Raw genomic sequence first — 17,831 nt, forward strand, 5'->3', positions numbered from 1 at the left:
CTTATAGTTCATTTTTATGGCCTTATGGTTGTTTGTGCTCCAATTAGTTGTTTAATGTAGGATTTGATGAAAATGATTATTTTTTAATAATGTGTTATTTTTTTCACGGAGATACATTGATCAGCTGACTCTTTTTTTTTTTTTTTCTCATCAGCATACAATGTATAATTATGTATGGAATAAATGTCTAATTTATTATATATCAGATTACAAATATAATTTTTTATATATATATATATATGATAAAACACAATTGTAGGACCCACCATTATTGCAATTTTACAAGAATTAACGTTCATTCAGTTACAATTATGTGAGGGACAAATGTCCCATCTAATTATACCTTTCCCTTCAAAGTTTTTCTTTCCACTCTTCTTCTCTCCCTTCACCCCTCTTTTTTTTATTTATAATAATATTACTTTAATTTTATTATATTTTCTCTTTTATCCCTTTAAACTTAGAATTTGATTATATCTCTCTAATTTTATTATTTTTTTTCTTTTACCTCATTAACCCCCAAAGTGAATGTTCGCACCGGTTACATGCGAACTATAGTGTGTGTACATATGTCATTTTTTTCTTGTTTTATCTCATTTCTATTTTGACTAATGACAATTTAACGTTTTTTATACGTTTGTTGAAGTGTCAATGATAGAATCAGAGATCATTTTCCTTATGTATCTCAAAGAAAAAAATCTATGATTTTAATATTATCACGTCAGAAAATGTGTTAAGAGCATTTGGGAGAAACTCTTCTCCCACGTCTCAACTCGGGAAACGCAAGCAACAATTTAAAGAAATTTTAGAAAGGATATATTTTAGGCCTTAATCTCGGGATCGATTGCGAGTTGCGTGGCACGTGTTGAGACGTGGGAGGAGGAGGATGAGGGTTTGAATCCTCTACCGTGTGACGGTGAGTCTACACGGCATCACTGGAGTGATGGGAAGTGGGAACAGCAGACGAATTAGGGTTTCCTGTTGAATAAAGTGTTCGAAAAGCGAGTGCCCCGTTGACTTTAGTGTGAAATCTGCACAGTACAGAGACCTTTTTCGTAAATAATTTAATTTTGCGTTCCAGTACAAACGCCGACATTTGTCCAATGAGAGAGAAAGTGGGGTCCACGGATCTACAGCTCTGTTTCTACACTTTTCTCTACATCTCTAAAAGAGAAAAAGTCAAAAAGGTTTTAAAAAGTCTACTTTTTTCACTTCTGTCGTACAATTTTTTTTCCTAAAAAAAGCACAAGTCATGTGGTCTTTTCGATTCGAAGTTTTCCAAAACCAAACGTCCAAACCAAAGAAAAAGTTAGGGTGAGTTGAGTTGACCACCTCTGTTTTCTCGTGTTTGAGCTTTCTTTTTCTACTCTTGGTCATGGAAGCTTTATGTTGATTCCATCAAGGGAGACAATAAAGTTGGTTTTTTTTTCATCCTTTTTTAGTGCTTTTGGGGACTTTGTTCTATGGGTTTTGCATTACGTGGGTCTGTAGAGGCGAGAGAGAGAGAGAGAGAGAGTTTAAAAGGAAGTTTTTTTGTATGAGTCAGGGGTTTATTCGACAACAACATGTCTGCTGGAGCCATTTCTCAGCTACGCCTCGTCCCTCACTCCCACTCAAAACCTATGTTCAGCTCTTCAGCCCTTTCTCTTGCTCTTGTTCGACTCTTATTTTCTCTCATTTCTTCAATGTTCTTGTTGTTGTATTTTTTTCTTAAACTAATTTGGATCCTCTTCATTTTTGGTTTTTTAACGAAATTTTAAGCAGCAAACAAGCATGGATGGACAAGTCGAGATTGGGGAAATTTTCGAGTCTGGAGTAGTTGGTAGGCTTAATGAAGACGAATATGAGAGCCGAACTGCAAGTGGTTTCATGGTGGGAGACGACCCATCAGGAGACGATCAAGACATCGATAGGTCACCAAGAAAGAAGAGAAATTATCGCCACACCCGACGACAAATCCAAGAACTCGAAGGGTAAGCTTTTAATTTATAATTCAATTTTTTTTTCTCTTGACTTCAACAGTTCAACCTTACTGATTTTGTGCTCATTGGGTTCTAAAGCTTCTTCAAAGATTGCCCACACCCAGATGAGAAGCAAAGGCGGCAACTGAGTAGGAGGCTTTGCTTGGAGAACAAACAAATCAAGTTCTGGTTCCAGAACAAACGCACTCAAATGAAGGTAAATTGGTATCTGAGCTTCTTTAGTTAATTTACTTGTTTGTTATTCATGTTTGGTGTCTGTTTCTTGAAGTAATTAGAATTCAAAATTTGATTATTTAAACCAGACCCAAATGGGGCGTCAAGAGATTTCAATACTAAAACATGAGAATGAGAAGCTTAGAGTGGAGAATATGTCGATGAGGGAGGCTATGAGAAGGCCTATTTGCTTCAATTGTGGTGGCCCTGTAAAAGAGCGAAATCTTTGGATTGAGAATGCCCGTTTGAAGGATGAGTTAGACCGAGTCTGTGCCCTCGCGGAGAAGTTCTCGGGAATGCCGGTCTCATCCTTGGCCAACACAATTCCCTCTCTGATGCCCATGGAACCCGCAGTCAGAAGCAATGGGTTGTGTAATTTGAGCAATGTGACTGCAACACCACCACTCGGAAATGGTTTCAGATGTGGAGTTTCGAGTGCATTGCCCGTGGTGCCTCCAAGCCGATTCTCGACTGGTGTGGAAGGCCTTGAGAGATCCATGTTTTGGGAGCTTGCATTTGCTGCCATGGACGAGTTGGTCAAGATTGCGCAAACTGATGAGCCCCTTTGGCTCCCTAATTTGGAAGGAGGGAGGGAAACATTGAACCATGAAGAGTACATACGGGTGTTTCCGTCTTGCATTGGAAGGAAACCGAATGGGTTTGTAACAGAAGCAACAAGGGAGTCCGGCATGTTAATTATCAACAGCTTGGCTCTTGTAGAGATATTAATGGATGCGGTAAGCTTTTCAACTCTGAAGTTGTTTATGTTTGTTACTTGGATTTTGTTTCAGTGGTAAAATATATATTTTGTACCATTTTGGAGATAAAACAAGCATCGATATTTTGAGGAATGTGATATAGTTATTAGGGTTCCTCTACCACCTAATTTGTCTATACAATTGAATGAATTTGTTCTGCTAGTAACCGAATGTGTTTGTCATCCTCGTTAATCAAATAGAATCAATGGGTGGAAATGTTTCCTTGTATGATTGCACAATCCTTGACAACTGAAGTGATCTCAAGCGGTGTAGATGGAACAAGAAATGGTGCACTTCAGACAGTAAGTTCTTTTAAAAAATTGTACATTGATAGTCTCATTGGTGTTATCAGTTAGTACCTTAGCATTCATAGCCCCAATTCATTTGCAGATGCATGCGGAGCTTCAAGTTCTTTCTCCGCTGGTCCCAATTCGTGACGTCAATTTTATCCGTTTCTGCAAACAGCATGCCGAGGGGGTGTGGGCAGTTGTGGATGTGTCCATCAACATCAATCGAGATACTTTAAATACACCCCCATTTGTGAGTTATAGGAGGCTTCCTTCTGGCTGCTTAGTGCAAGATATGCCTAATGGATACTCCAAGGTAATATGCTTCTCTTTTATTTAATTTATTTTGTGTTTCTTTCAAAACATCGATAACGTTCTTGAATTGGGTATTCTGCTATTCTCCCCTTTTCACTCTTTTTTTTCGATAAGTATAATTTCATTAATTAAAAAAACAAGGATGTTGAGAAGACCAACCAGATACAAAGTCTAGCAGAAAACACTCCCCTTTAACTCTTATACATGTATGCTTAGTTTAACAACAGTTTTGGAGCTTATTGAGAGTATTTAATTCAACTAAATCAAGTCAAGGTCACAGGTTTTTGTACTTTCAAGGCCTTTAAGCTCATTCTTTTAAGAATTTTGTCAGTTGTGATCATTACAAAGACTATTTTATTTCCTTTGATGGTGCCTCAACTCTACTTCGACTATAATAATCTTCAATTCCCAACACAATTTTTTTTTTTTTATTCTACCAACATTTTTAGCATTAATAGACACATCTACTATTGTTTCTGAACCTCGAAGGCATTAACTTCATAGCAATTTCCAATTACATAGGCCTTTTATAATCTTTGCTTTGGTTATATAAAATATACATTTGATGCTTCTATTCCCACATGTGACCGTCTCTTCAATATTTTTTTAACTCACTTAACTGTGAATGACCTGGTTCCAACCCAAGTTCACCTCACACACGCACACTTGGATGCTTGTTTGTGCGCTAACGACAAGATTTAAACGCAGGTTACATGGGTTGAACATGCAGAATATGATGAGAGCTCAATTCACCAGATTTATCGGCCATTTATTAGTGCCGGTATGGGTTTTGGAGCCCAAAGATGGGTAGCTACGCTTCAGAGGCAATGTGAGTGCCTTGCAACTCTAATATCTACTGTTCCCAATCCCACAGATGATCAAACTGGTATGTCATATTTTTAAATCAGGTTTTCTAATTAAATTTTTTTTTTGCATTGGGTTTAATTTGTGGGGGGTATGATATGGTATAGCGGCGATGGGCCCAAGTGGAGGGTGGCGGAGCGTATTGAAGCTGGCGCAGCGCATGACAGCTAAGTTCTGTGCTGGGGTGTGTGCTTCTAAGGGGCACAAATGGAACAAGATTTGTGCCAGAAATGTGGATCAAGATGTGAGGATGATGAGTCGAGAGAGCGTGGATGACCCGGGTGAGCCACTCGGTGTGGTGTTGAGCGCTGCTACATCTGTCTGGCTGCCCGTGTCACCACAAAAGCTATTTGATTTCTTGCGAGATGAACGACTGAGAAGTGAGTGGGACATACTGTCGAATGGTGGGCCAATGCAGAAGATGGCCAACTTTTATAAGGGCCAGGATCAGGGCAACTGCGTCTGTCTTCTTCGCTCTACCGTGAGTACTATTCCTGTGTCATGTCCTATCTTTATTTTCTGTATTTGTTGCTGGTGTTAAGATTTGGTTTTATGTAGAATTTGTAAAATGTCCTTGTTAATGCCTCACAGGACATGAACGCAAATGAGAGCAGCATACTGATACTGCAGGAGACATTCAACGACGAATCAGGGTCGCTCGTGGTGTACGCCCCAGTTGACATGGCAGCATTGGATACTGTTATGAGTGGTGGTGATTCAGCTTGTGTGGCACTTCTCCCTCTGGATTTGCTATTCTTCCCGATGGTCCACAATCTGGTGGGCCCAACAACAATTGCAATGGGATGGTGTTTGGTAGTGGGTCCTTGTTGACTGTTGGGTTTCAGATATTGATGAATAGTATGCCTACAGCCAAACTCACGGCGGAGTCGGTGGAGACGGTGAACAACCTCATATCATGCACCATACAGAAGATCAAAGCTGCCCTTCACCATGAAAGTTAGTTTTTATGGGTGCAGGATATGTTAATAATGCCCGGTTTTCTTTGGTTATGTATGGGCGTTCTTTATTTATTTAACTTATAAATCGTAAAAGGTTTTAGGTCGGGAGCAGTTCAGACCAAGACAAGAACAAACCGAGCTTGGAGAATCCTTGTTCAGTGGTTCGGTTATTGACTTCCAAGGTCATGAGAAGAGGTTCTACATAGGGTCCAGTAGTGTCAATCTTTTGTTGTGCTAGGTTCAAACTTGATGTTTGTAATGCTGTAGTGGGTGGCATTTCTGTAAATACAGTAGTGTTGTTTGGTGTAGCTTCATAGGGGTTGATCCGCTGCTGCTGCTGCTGCGAGCCCTTGTAATTCGGAGCTGTCAATGGATCAGATTAGACTTAAAATTGCGTGACTCTGGATTGGGATAGATATAGTTTTTGTCATGGATCTGATACAACAATGATCTGATAGATAATCTAATCCATCGGATCTCGGTTTTAGATAATCATGTCCCAATACTATAAAATGCGAGAAATTATTCAAGATATTATATATTTTATTTAAATATGTAAAGTTTATTCTATACTAAGTCAGATTTGGTCTGAACCAAATCCATCTAATTTTTGCGAGGTTGGATCTGGATCTTAATATTGAAATCCAATAGAAAACCCAATTGATGGTTTGATCCAAATTTTATTGCATCAAGACACCGATTTCCAAATCCAATCCAATCTTTATAGTATTGGTCCCTCAAGTATTTTATTCTTAGTTCTATTTAGAAATTATTGGTTACTCATATATGATTAATCATTCACATGAAATCCTGACTAGAGTTATTGATAGCCTGACCCGCGCAACAAATTGAAGGTACTAATCACACTAATAAATAATGTGCTAACCTTTTGATATAATATAATGGAGGAAAAACAATTTTGTTGAGCTAAAATATGAGATTAGTCTTTGTAGAGGATAAAAATCGTAATACATCTAAGCCTTACAAGTGTCCAGATCCTGTTAAAGAGTAGAGTAGATCATGAAGGCTTTTACTCCAAGTAAGTGGTACTCAGATCAGATCAGCAGCCCTGTCTTGCTCGGTTTCACGTCAAGGTAAAGTTAGATTCCTGTTCTAACTATAGAGTAGGGTAAAGGTAAGCATGAGTATATCTCAGTCTATCATCTGGGTTAATAATTTAAAGGATAAATCCCAAGAATCCAAGCGCGAGGTAATTCTAATTCAATGGAGTTTTCTTTTGGATAATGGATTTTCCATGACTAGAACCCGAGTTTGAAGGGATTAAGAAGGGTAATTCCTATTATGGGGAAAACCTTATAAGGGGAGAGAGATTGAAGGAAAAATTATCTTATTTCCCTTGGGGCAAGCTGGAGAATTTATCTATTTTTTCTTCTGATGAGCTAACTAGAGAATCAGAGGCTTCTTGGCAAGTACCACACTGTGCCACTTGATGACGGAGGGAGCAAGAAGCATTCAACACTGTTGTAGGGTAGAATTGATAGAGGTAACTCAGAATCACCTCCGCAGTCTTCGACGATGATTTTAAACTTTGAGCTCTATTAATATTTATATTAATTTCTTTCAACTCAGCTATATAGTATATATAATATTTATCTCGATGTGGTACAAATAAGGTTCCTTTCATATTTGTAAGAGTCATGCTCGAGTGACCTCAAGATTGTACCTCATGTCACACATTCTAACATAAAAGTGTGTGTAATCATAGATGCTTTTTGATTCGTATCTCAATGAAATCATCTATGGTTCCCATACACTTTTACATCGGGATATGTGATATGAGGTACAATCTTGAGGTCACTTCAACATTATTCTAAACTCAAAGAATAAAGGGGGTGTTATTCTGATTACTTTTAAGAGTAATACAAAGATATGCTATCACATCTTTCTACATTCTCATACTCATACCCATATCCTACCAAGTTATCAAACCAAACTGTAAGAATTGTGGGGCTTATAATGAAAAGTCATACTAAAATCCACGCTTTCACCTCGATAACAGACAAGCACAGCACAACAACACGAATCAAAGAGAGAACTTAGAGCCAACAATGTGATTTATCTTCTTCGAAATATTGTAGTAAACGACATATCATATGTGCGTGGGGCTACAGTACTCAGCCGTAAAATCACTTTGAATATTTATGTTTCTTCCTTTTTCCTTATACCCCGAAGAAGTCAAGGTACTTGGGAGGGTTCACATGCAACTGTCCTTAGATGCCAACAGAGGGTGATAGTGAGGATGGTCCACACCCCCATATGGAAGAGAGACATAAGGCCATGCAACTACAGCTAATTGTACCACAAAAGCTGCAATATTAGTAGACTTCTTGGCAATTTTTATTTGGTAAGATGGCTCTATCATTGGTTTTGTTTGCTATATGAAATCAAGAAAAATATCTCTGTCCCCTCCCACACCATAAGTATCTATCCCAATGGTTGGAGAAACCGTCAAAATGTATACTTTCCACTTTTGAGGTTTTGGCTTATAATAGATAAAAGAGGATGGTATATTGCTTGGAATTTGCATAGAATTATATAGAAATATCTTTGAGATTTGAGTTCATACCATAAAAATCGTCGATTCTGAGTTTGATTGGATGAATCAATCACTCACCCAAGATGTGATCCCATTTCCTTTGACAACTTAAAACGGACATTGTTTTTAATGGTGAACATATTTTAATTATCTATAATGCTATTCAATAAAAATATCATGACTCCCCTATAATCCATTGCTTGGTTAAATTGTCAATCGTCTGATGTCCATAGCTTGATTGCATTTTTCTTGCTATTGTTATGACATGAATAGTCCAACTACTCCAAAAGACTAGCTTAAGCGAGATATGACATATTTGAGAGTGGAGGAAAATGTACACTCAACACTCCCCGCACCCATAAGGGTGCAAAAATTTGAATTCGTGACCTATAGAACCTAGTGCTCTGATATCATGTTAATTAACAAACTACTCCAAAAGATTGATTTGTTGGAGAAGGGGAGAACTATGAATATAAAAGGCTCACGGGGCTTAAATGGGGTATGGCAAACTTGAGAGTGAAAGAAAATATACACTCAACAATTGCTTCTATTCTAAGCTTGAATTGTTTATTATGTATATATATTAGACACATTTTTTGACAATAAAAAAAGAAGAATGGATGTCTCGAAAATTCGAAAACTCGAAAACCTACCGAACAAAAAAAACACACACAAACAATTTACAAATTCGTATTTACAATATTATCCCATTTGAAAATAAAATTTCTCGAAGAAATTTCTTCCACTATCATTGTAAAATTCCTACACCATGTGCTTCCCCAACTTATCGAAATAGTGAAGAAAAAGAAAATAACAAATTTACTTTCATCTAAATCATGTTTCAACTAGGATGAAGATTAAATCATTATTCTGATAGAAATAACATAAAATGAATTTCATATTTTAAAGAATTTGAAAATCAATATAAGCCCATTAGGGTTGGGCTTGAAACCTGGCCCTAACCACTCATTGAAAGTCGTTTTGGACTTGGGCTAAACCCGACCCAATCTTACCTAGTCTACTAAATAGAGCTTTCGTTGACTTACTACCATTTTACCTAATTTAAGTAGAGGATAAGATGTCTCTATCACATCTCATATGACATCATGGTATTAGTATCCCAAATTAACGGCTGAGATTTGTTACTAAACCTATGGTCTTACTTCATTAGACACACAATAAGCCTTTGATTTGATATCAAAGGACCGATTCCAACGCGCCTAATCGGAGCTAAATAACTGCAAAACTAACTCCAGCAGACAAATTCACGGATATTCCGGTTCCATTTGAATTCTGTCCGAAAACCTTCTTTAAAACAAGGGTAATTTAGGAATTTCACTTCTCTTATGCCAAGTAATTTCATTTATATACCGTTAGATCTTACATTATAATAAATCGACGGTTGTAACCTTGTGTTTGACTGATGTACGGATAATAGAAGAATGATTGGGGGATTTGACCAAAAAAAATCGAGAGGAAAGAGAGAGGACAAAGAAGGGAGCGCCCTGACAGAGAGATAGGTGGGTTAGAGAGAGAAAGAAAGAAAGAGAGAGCAGTAGTGGACGGGAAAGGGTTCGCGTTTCTCTAAAATTCCATTTCTCTCCCCTTTTCGTTTCTCTGTCAAACGAAGGGTGAGAGAGAGAGAGAGAGATTCCTCTCTTTTGCTCCTAATTTTCTGGAGTTGCAGAGAAGAAGAAGAATTAGGGTTTGTTGTTTGTGTGGGAGGTAGATCATCATGCATGTGATGCGGCGGCTCAAGAGCATTGCCTCTGGTCGATCTTCAGTTTCTGATCCTGTAAGTTTTTCTTCTTCTTTTTTTTTTCCCCCAAATCTCATTCTTTAATATATATATTGATCTTTGTGCTTTAGATTTCTTATTAGAGAGAGATTTCTGATTCTGACTGATATTCAATTTCTTTTAATCTGATGAGGGCTTTGATAAATTTTCTCCTAAAATCGAGGTCTAGGTAACTTTGAGCTTAGAATGTGTTTATCTAAATCTTCATTTGTCGATCACTTTGAAACCTAAAACAAATATCTTAAGATGGCAAACAGTAGAATTGGGATCTCGAATAATATATATTTATAACTTTGAGCTTATAAGATCATGCAAAAGGATTAAAGGAAACATTTTTTTAACATAAATCTTAGTGCATGTTGGATTGCTTTATTTGGCATAAAAACTGGTGATCGAGGCCCTTAATTTAGAGTGCTCCTTCTCATTGTCGATGATCTCCCTTTCACATGGTTCACTCATCGCAATTGCTTTTATTTATTTAATTATTATTATTATTATATTTATATTTCATCATCAATTATGGCTACTCATAGGTTCCTCTCAGATGATCATAACGTCTATTTGAACTTTTCTTGTATTGCCCCATTTTAACATACATGTAGAAAAAATAGGTGTGAAAACAACGATAGAAAAAAGAAATGTAAATCAAGACCAAAAGGACACCAAGATTTATGTGGTTCAGCAAAGATGCCTACATTGATGGGTTGATCAATGCTTCTTCACTATAAGATCCAAGGAGAACTATACAAGAAGAAACATTCAAGTTTTAATCCCAAACCCAAGCTCTGATACCCTATCCTTCTCTCTCTCAAACCCTGGAAGATGAATACCAAATTAATGTAAAATCATCCCATATTTTTCTATTTATAGGGTTCTTAATAGGGAACTTATCCTAACTGTAGTTAGATTTAGATCCTGTCTAAAGGACAGAATAAAAGACATAGAACAACAGTTCTCTTATATGGTGAGAGACTTACTGAATTATGTGTTGGTTGTCTACTTCAATACCATTAGCCAATATGATTTCCAACCTTATTTCTAAGGTCCTTGCACGATATTATTTACAATTTCCATCAAAGTTTTAAAGCACCTAGTTGGTGTGATGCCCATAAGAACCTAATTTGGAGTTTTGAATATATTTTTTTATCAGGGTTTTGAACACTTTTGAGTGTTTTCTTTCCTATTTTACTTAGTTTATTTAATTAAGACCGTATCGAGCTTAATATTTCAGTTTGCAATGCTAGTAAATAATAATTACCAAGAGGAAATTGTTAGATTTAAGACCAATTCAGTATAAATTAACAAAATTTTTAAGCTTATGTTGTCAAACTTAATTGTTATGTGTATAGTTGCAAGCTTCCATGCATGCGTAGTCTTATTCCTTATTTACTTGGTTGTCTGTTTAATAGCAAGGTGAGTGCTTAGTCTGGGCCCACCTTCTACAATACTGCTTTACACTTCATTCTGAACAAAGAAATATTCGACAAATCTTCCGATAGGATTTATAAGCAAGAGGCACCTACACTACAAATCTACAATTCTTTTTAGATAATTTCTATGACATATATTTAACCTCTTTGATTTCCTTACGTGTTATAAAGAAGCTCTAGTTTTGTTTTGTATCAGAGCAGGGATTCTGGCACAAAAAGAGTGAAGGTTGATCAGGAAGTAGAACATGATGTTAATGGTGGCTCCCATTCTGTGGAGAAAACAACTAGGGGCCTGGGGCAGCACGTGGATTCTACCTCCCTGGAAACTGATGCGAGTACATCCAGTATTTCTTCGATTGCTAAAACAGAAAAACCTGGTTATGATCAGCTTCCAAAAGAAATGCATGAAATGAAAATCAGAGATGATAAAGGTGGTAGCCATGATGATAAGGTGCAATTTAGTTTTCCATTTAATCATGTATTTACTTTAAGCTCCCTTTCATTTTAGGGCTGTGATATTAGCACACTATTATATTATGACTGGACCCCAAACTCAATGATTACAGATAATGATCATCCTATTATAAAACCCCACCACAAGTGAAATTATTATTTTTAAAGTTTATATAACCACACCATTTTTCACAAAGAAAAGTTATATTACACCTACATTTTGGTGGTTTGTTTTTAAATTTTTTTCCTCCCTAAGAAACTTAAAAAAGAAAAAAAGTGCTTTTTTGGTTGCGGTGGACTAGGTTTGTAGATATTTGAAGGTCAATAACTGCCTATAGCATTTCTCCATCATAGTGTAATTGATTGTAATATTGGATCATACAGGATATGGAAGTGACTATTGTAAACGGTAATGGAACAGAGACGGGTCAAATAATTGCAACAACAATAGGTGGTCTAAATGGTCAGCCAAAGCAGGTGATCTGTTGTTCTAGGTTAAATTTGTTTCTCACTGGCGGTATAGCTGCTGTTGCCTGTCATTTGCCTTGTCTTTCTCCTTTCCACAGCTAATTTAGTGCATAGTTCTTGTATTCTTTCATCATTGTACCTCACTCATGCTGCTGAATTGTTAATGTGATGGATTGCTTTTTGCCATATTATCACGTTGCAGAATTCATTTTGTTCTATTTCCTTTCTTCGATTTAACTCATTGAACTTGTGTTTCATATAGTTTTACATAGTAACTTGACATGATACTGATAATAAAAATAGTGACTTGACATGACAGCTAGTTCTCATGTTATATTTCTTTTGGTAAACCGTCCGTTTTGCTTGATATATATGGCCCCCTCTCACACACGCATCACCACCACCACCATCATCATTGAAGCCTTATCCGAAAGATTCGGCGTCCTTCACACACACACCCACACTCTTAAATTTAAAATTTCAGGAATCATAACTTTAAATTTTTTTTCACATGCTAATTGGCTTTCCATTTGAACCTGCTGACTGAATTTTTTGTTTATGGTTCCAAATCTGTTAACTTGAACCAAAAGATTCTTTGTAATTCATTTTTGAGGGGTAAAAATTCAATTATCCAATAACACAATTATTTTTAATTTGATGGCAGACAATCTCATACATGGCAGAACGTGTGGTTGGCACTGGTTCATTTGGTGTTGTATTTCAGGTATACAAAACTCATTTGTATGTGGTACAACACAACTTTTTGTTCAATCACATGTTTTATATATCGTGCCATTGCATTTGACATTTGGAAATTTGTTTAATAATTTTAATTTTTTATGGCAGGCCAAGTGCCTAGAAACAGGCGAAGCAGTTGCTATAAAGAAGGTTCTGCAGGATAAGAGATACAAGAATAGAGAACTCCAAACTATGCGTTTACTTGACCATCCTAATGTCGTTCAGCTAAAGCATTTTTTCTTTTCAACTACTGATAAAGATGAACTGTACCTGAACCTTGTACTGGAGTATGTCTCTGAGACCGTCTACCGAGTTGGGAGGCACTATAGCAGGATGAACCAACATATGCCTCTTATCTATGTACAATTGTATACTTACCAGGTGAACTGTCACATTATGCATTTGATTGTACTATTTTCTTTTTATTGTAATCTGATTATAAAGTGCTTACTATATTTTACTGTAGGTACAATTTTCTGGGCTTTTCCACATTGGTCTAAGTTATTTTGTTTTTGTTTTGTAGATGTGCCGTGCTCTTGCTTACTTACATGGTGTTATTGGTGTATGCCATCGTGACATCAAACCACAAAATTTATTGGTATGATGTTGTTCCATATTGGTTCACAGTCTTTGATATTTTGGTACTTCAATAAGTTATTATTGGTTGTTTAGTTATCTGGGTTAGTATTTTAAAAGCTAGATTTACCATATGTTCTTGACCAGTTTTTTCAGTTGATTATTCGACTACTCTTTTGGATAGGTAAATGCTTGATTAGTGGTTAGTGACAAGTAATATGGTTAGTGGTTAGCATAAGAAGTATGGGTTCAAGGAGGTTTGAACCTAGGACGTGGGGACAACTCTCCGCACGTCTTACCACTTAGCTAAGTGACACTTCTTGTTGATTATTCCACTACTCTAAATGAATGTAGACTATACATAGGCATAATTTGTTTAGGTTTCATTCTCAGCAAGTAAAATGCTATTTTTTGTACTTTTCATTCAGTAGTAATAAGTAATCAAAATGAAATTGTTTACTTATAAAAAAAAATGTAATAAGTAATCAACAATTAAACAGAAGCAATACTCATTAGAATTTTGCTCAACCTCTATGATTGCTGGTCTAGTTGTTTTCAAGACAATGTAGCTTCTAATTGGGGCTTACAAATCAGAGCTGTGAATGGCCTTCCACTTTAATGCTGGAATAATTATGTTGGATACCATCTGGATCTATACGTGTCCTCGTCATCGATATCATGGCTGTCATGATTTTGAACTGGGAGAAGCCATTATGCCTGGGAATACTCATGGAGATGGAAACCAGTGGATTTGAAGAGACAATACTTTAGGCCCACAAAGTTGGATGGAGTTTTAAAGAGAGATTATAAATGTGAGCAATTTTCATTGTTGAAATAACTAACCTCTAAACACATTTGATGACGGTCCGCAACTATTCTTGGAACAATGAAACTTCATATTACTCTCAACTTCAGATTACTTTGATCCTGATATTATTTTTCATATCTTCAAATGCAGATGTTATTTGGTATGTTATAACATTTTATTCTTTTAATTTTTTTGGTGGTCTCAATGTGTCTGTCCCTGTCGCATGTCAGATGATGTGTGTACACCGTACTTTTGTTTTGAATCTGTTTTAAAGAATGAAAGTATTGTTTTATTGTGCTCTATTATGACAGTTTGCAGTGGTGTTTGATACATTCGCGGAGCTGGCTTTGAAATGCTTCTGATATTTTTGCTATGATTTGATTATATGGATCATTAAAAAAGAGATATCATTAACAGAAACATTTTTCTGAACAAAACACATCTCGAAGAGTTCTATGTCAAAATTTCATACCTTGATATTACATCCAGTACAGTTATTGTGATTCTTTTGGTATTATTGAATTCAATTGATTGTTGGAAAACATTTATTTTCAGTAATTATTGAAAATATATCAAATACTGAAACATTTCTCCAAAGATTTAACTTAACAAATATCACCTTGATACTCCATTTGGCTCAGTTATTTGAATCCTCGAAGATGAATGGTCCCAATCCCAAAGTATCTTTATCAGACAATTGTTTCAGGTGAACATGATAATGATTGAAGCAGGGTCATTTAGTTAATGTCTGGTAATAATTGTGCATGGGCATTACATCAAATACTTCCTCTGGGCATTATTTCTGAATCTTGGTCAAAGAAATTTTGGTTGAAAGCTTTTGATTTATATTGCAGGTCAATCCCCACACTCATCAGCTAAAGATTTGTGATTTTGGTAGTGCAAAAATGTTGGTATGTTATCTCTTCTTGTACTTTGAATCTGCTACTATGATATGCTAAGGTTTGACATTTTATTTGCCTAATGGTAGGTGCCTGGTGAACCCAATATATCATACATTTGCTCAAGGTTTTATAGGGCTCCAGAACTAATCTTTGATGCTACGGAATACACAGCAGCGATCGATATGTGGTCCGTTGGTTGTGTCTTAGCTGAGCTGCTCCTAGGACAGGTACATATGCTGTCTGAACTACAAAATTACATTGGGTGAAGGATTTATCGAGTTTCAGTTGATAAACAATTTCATGAAGTTTTTAGTCCGATATGCAGGGGACAAGGCATGTACTGTTATGGCATGCACAATTCATGATATTGGTCACTTTATTTTCTTCTTACTGTATCTTTGTGAGTTACATGTTGATTATAATGTTTTTGCTTTTCTTTAGTGTTTTATTTTGGTAGCATATGCCATATGCATGTGGAATGTATTATGTGTGCACCTTTTGTTCACTTCATTATTGATTCTCTAGAGTTAGTAGTTTTAAGGGTACTATTTACCTCTTGTTCATTCTTTCCTGCTATCTATTGTTAGCATTTTTTTTCCCTTGCTCATGCCTTAATCATTTTGAGATTATGGATTGGATGATGAATCAAGCAGTATTGCAGAATAGCTACCTATATTCGCATTAATATACACGACATATAGTTTTATACCTTTGTTTTGGTTTGCTTGGTTTAGTATCATTGACGCTAAACCAATTGGATTCTAACTTTGGGTTCTTCTGATGTTTGATGTGTGATGTTCAGCCTCTATTTACTGGAGAAAGTGGTGTTGATCAGCTGGGGCAAGTCATTAAGGTTTACTGGCAATTGGCATAGTTCATTTTATTTCTGCTCTTAGTTCACATTCTGCTGTCTCTTAATTGAGATTTTTCTAACATCATATCAGATTTTGGGGACTCCAACCAGAGAAGAGATTAAGTGCATGAATCCAAATAACACAGAGTTCAAATTTCCTCAAATCAAAGGTCACCCATGGCACAAGGTCTGGAATAAATCTGTCGGAGGGTTTATTTTCATTTGATCTATCTTGATATTGACTGCAATCATCTCATAAACCGTCGAAGACAATATTAACCTTCAAGTTTTGCAGGTTTTTAACAAGAGAATGCCTCCTGAAGCTGTTGATCTTGTATCAAGACTGCTCCAGTATTCACCAAATTTACGTTGTACCGCTGTAAGAATTCAACTAGTTATCTTTTCTCAATTCTTGTACTGTCTAAGGAATACGTGTATTTGATAGAGTGCTGTTGTCATGTTTATCTTCTGATAAAAATGCTAAGACTTTATCCTTCTGCGTGTGTATGAACATGTATGTGTGTGTGCGCACATGTGAACATGTCTCAAGGTGATAGCATGAGTGTTGGTGTGGCTTGTGGGTGTGTGCATGCATGGAATGCTGGATATAGGTAAAGGTGTAAAAGTTAAAAAGGAAGTTTTGTGACTATAAAACTTAAAAAGCAATCAATAACTAAAAAACATATTATGAAGAACCGGAAATTGAAGAAGTAAAAAAGCAATTAACAGTATGCTATATCAATTGCTTAACAACTGGTGCATCTCCACTTCTTTAAGAAAAATAGGAAAAAAGGAAAATCCAAGAGATTTCCATGCAGGGAGTTTGCCTTAACAGCTCTTAATTTAAGTTCGACAACACAACATAATATTTTGACCTGTCTCAGATGCTGCCTTGCAATTGTTAAATCTACTAATACTTGGTTTAGAGAATATATATGCACAAGGTTTTGCATGCAGGAATTGAGCCCAATTCTAAGTCAAAAAGTTGAGTTGATCTCATAAAATTTGATTCAGTTGAAGAAACCTCATCTTTGGGTATTCTCTTCAAATCTTCCATTAGTAATGCTTTCGTAACAAATGTTCCATTAGATTATTTTGCCTCTAATTGCTTGATATAAATCTTTCTATGTGGCTGAAACAAGCCAAGGAAGCATTCAGAAAAAAATGGATGTCGTGTTTATTTTTGTAACTAACATTCTGGTTCCCCTGCAGTTGGAGGCATGTACGCACCCCTTCTTTGATGAGTTGAGAGACCAAAATGCACACTTGCCTAATGGGCGTCCCCTTCCCCCTCTATTCAATTTCACGCCTCAAGGTAAAGTGATCTACTCTCCTATTTTTCCCAATCTTTTTTAGTCTATCTCTGTTCTTATTTTTTATTCTAGTTCTCTTGTTTTAAGTTAGCCAACCCAATTATTTTGATACTTGGTCATGCCAAACCTCTCACAGAACTGGCTGGCGCATCTCCCGAACTGCTTCAGCGTCTCATCCCTCAGCCTGTCAAGAAATAAGTTTATCAGCTGTCTGTAATCTGGCATTAGTTAATAAAAAAAAAGCTGATGTGAAACAGCCTCTCTATACGCAATGCTTGCTTTCCCCAATACCCCAGAGCCCACGGCCAAGCCTTGAAGATTGGATTTGATAAAGCTGGGTAAGAGTGACAAGGACAGTTCATAGCCGATGTTGGATAGTAGTCCGGTTGCTGTGGAACTTTGCTGATGGATTTCCAAGCACTAGTACAAGGTACACAAGGAATGTAATTTGTTCCAATAGATGTATGATGTTCTGACATTATATCTATTACGCCTTACTTTCATAGTTGTAATACACCTTTAATATTCTATTATGAGTATTTAGTTTTCCATTTCTTCCA

General features: G+C 36.4%; 2 protein-coding genes across 3 annotated transcripts; both read left to right on the top strand.

The window, feature by feature from the left end:
- The first annotated feature begins 307 nt into the window (after positions 1-307).
- Positions 308-5,899, top strand: LOC147389662 (homeobox-leucine zipper protein ANTHOCYANINLESS 2-like). The gene is given in 10 exon segments (XM_086419532.1): positions 308-1,652; positions 1,762-1,970; positions 2,058-2,175; positions 2,282-2,929; positions 3,151-3,252; positions 3,341-3,553; positions 4,261-4,438; positions 4,524-4,897; positions 5,008-5,149; positions 5,152-5,899. Coding segments are annotated over 10 exon segments (2,301 nt in total). The 5' UTR covers positions 308-1,562; the 3' UTR covers positions 5,379-5,899.
- A 3,502-nt stretch (positions 5,900-9,401) lies between these two features.
- Positions 9,402-17,831, top strand: LOC147389663 (shaggy-related protein kinase theta-like). 2 transcript variants are annotated; one of them, XM_086417706.1, is made up of 13 exons: positions 9,402-9,727; positions 11,357-11,611; positions 11,998-12,090; positions 12,746-12,805; positions 12,928-13,200; positions 13,343-13,417; positions 15,058-15,114; positions 15,192-15,332; positions 15,908-15,958; positions 16,050-16,145; positions 16,254-16,337; positions 17,171-17,273; positions 17,408-17,831. In XM_086417706.1, the coding sequence occupies exons 1-13, from the start codon at positions 9,668-9,670 to the stop codon at positions 17,467-17,469; spliced, it is 1,410 nt and encodes a 469-aa protein (XP_086273832.1). In that variant the 5' UTR covers positions 9,402-9,667; the 3' UTR covers positions 17,470-17,831. The 2 variants fall into 2 exon arrangements, with proteins under 2 accessions (XP_086273832.1, XP_086273833.1); XM_086417707.1 differs by having other exon boundaries at positions 11,362-11,611.

This window comes from Akebia trifoliata, chromosome 12 (assembly GCF_017979445.1).
Source record: "Akebia trifoliata isolate Shusen 1 chromosome 12, ASM1797944v1, whole genome shotgun sequence".
Lineage (NCBI taxonomy): Eukaryota > Viridiplantae > Streptophyta > Magnoliopsida > Ranunculales > Lardizabalaceae > Akebia > Akebia trifoliata.